This window comes from Pygoscelis adeliae, unplaced genomic scaffold, assembly GCF_000699105.1.
Source record: "Pygoscelis adeliae isolate BGI_AS28 unplaced genomic scaffold, ASM69910v1 Scaffold215, whole genome shotgun sequence".
In the NCBI taxonomy this organism is placed as follows: domain Eukaryota; kingdom Metazoa; phylum Chordata; class Aves; order Sphenisciformes; family Spheniscidae; genus Pygoscelis; species Pygoscelis adeliae.
In genome coordinates this window covers 1,058,641-1,059,252 of record NW_008824770.1, presented here as the reverse complement: position 1 = coordinate 1,059,252, position 612 = coordinate 1,058,641, and the positions used below count along the sequence as shown (strand labels likewise).

At 50.8% G+C, this 612-nt stretch overlaps 1 protein-coding gene across 2 annotated transcripts in view; it reads left to right on the top strand.

Moving 5' to 3' along the window:
• The window catches only part of WNT7B (wingless-type MMTV integration site family, member 7B), a 96,525-nt gene that overhangs the window by 8,280 nt on the left and 87,633 nt on the right, over positions 1 to 612 (top strand). Inside the window, exon 1 of one of the 2 annotated variants that reach the window (XM_009323644.1) lies at positions 44 to 453. The exons of the other annotated variant lie outside the window; for it this stretch is intronic. Within the exon in view, the coding sequence (XP_009321919.1) occupies positions 371 to 453 (83 nt within the window). The 5' untranslated portion in view covers positions 44 to 370. Of the gene's footprint in view, positions 1 to 43; positions 454 to 612 lie in introns of those variants that run through there. 2 annotated transcript variants of the gene reach the window in all.

Here is a 612-nt window from a genome sequence, read left to right as displayed (position 1 = left end):
AGAGAGAGAGGCACTTTCTGCCATCCAAATCCCTTAAACCATCCTCATTCCAACACGAGAACCCACTGTAACAACTTCCAACCACTGAGACATGACAGGCAGGAGCCCAGAGGCAGCAGCAGCAGCGAGAGCAGCAGCAGCAGCACATACTCTGCACAGGGAGCAGCATTAGCACCAGGGGAATACTAGACACAACAATACAAACAAACAAACAAACAAACAGACAAAGCCCCCCCAAGCCCAAGGGACTGGATTCCAACTCAGATTCAAGCCACAGCTGACACCAAAAAGGGTGGGGAATTACGACCAGGGGGGGCCAGAAAGGAATAACCAAGGAAGCGAACTCCAAGAGTGTAAACGGGATTCAGCCATGATCCTTTTTTCATCTCGCAGTGTGTTACTCTCAGTGTATTACCCTCAGATTTTCCTCATCCTTACCAGTGGGAGTTACCTGTAAGTGATCCAGATTTTTTTTTTTTTTTCTCCAAAATACTGTTTGAAATGACCCCGCTAGCAGCTACCTAGGGGCAATGCGCAAAGCAAGCAGAGGGAGCCGGGAGAAGCCAGCACGGGCGGCAGCTCCGTGCAGTGCGCGGTGGCGAGGATGGTGGT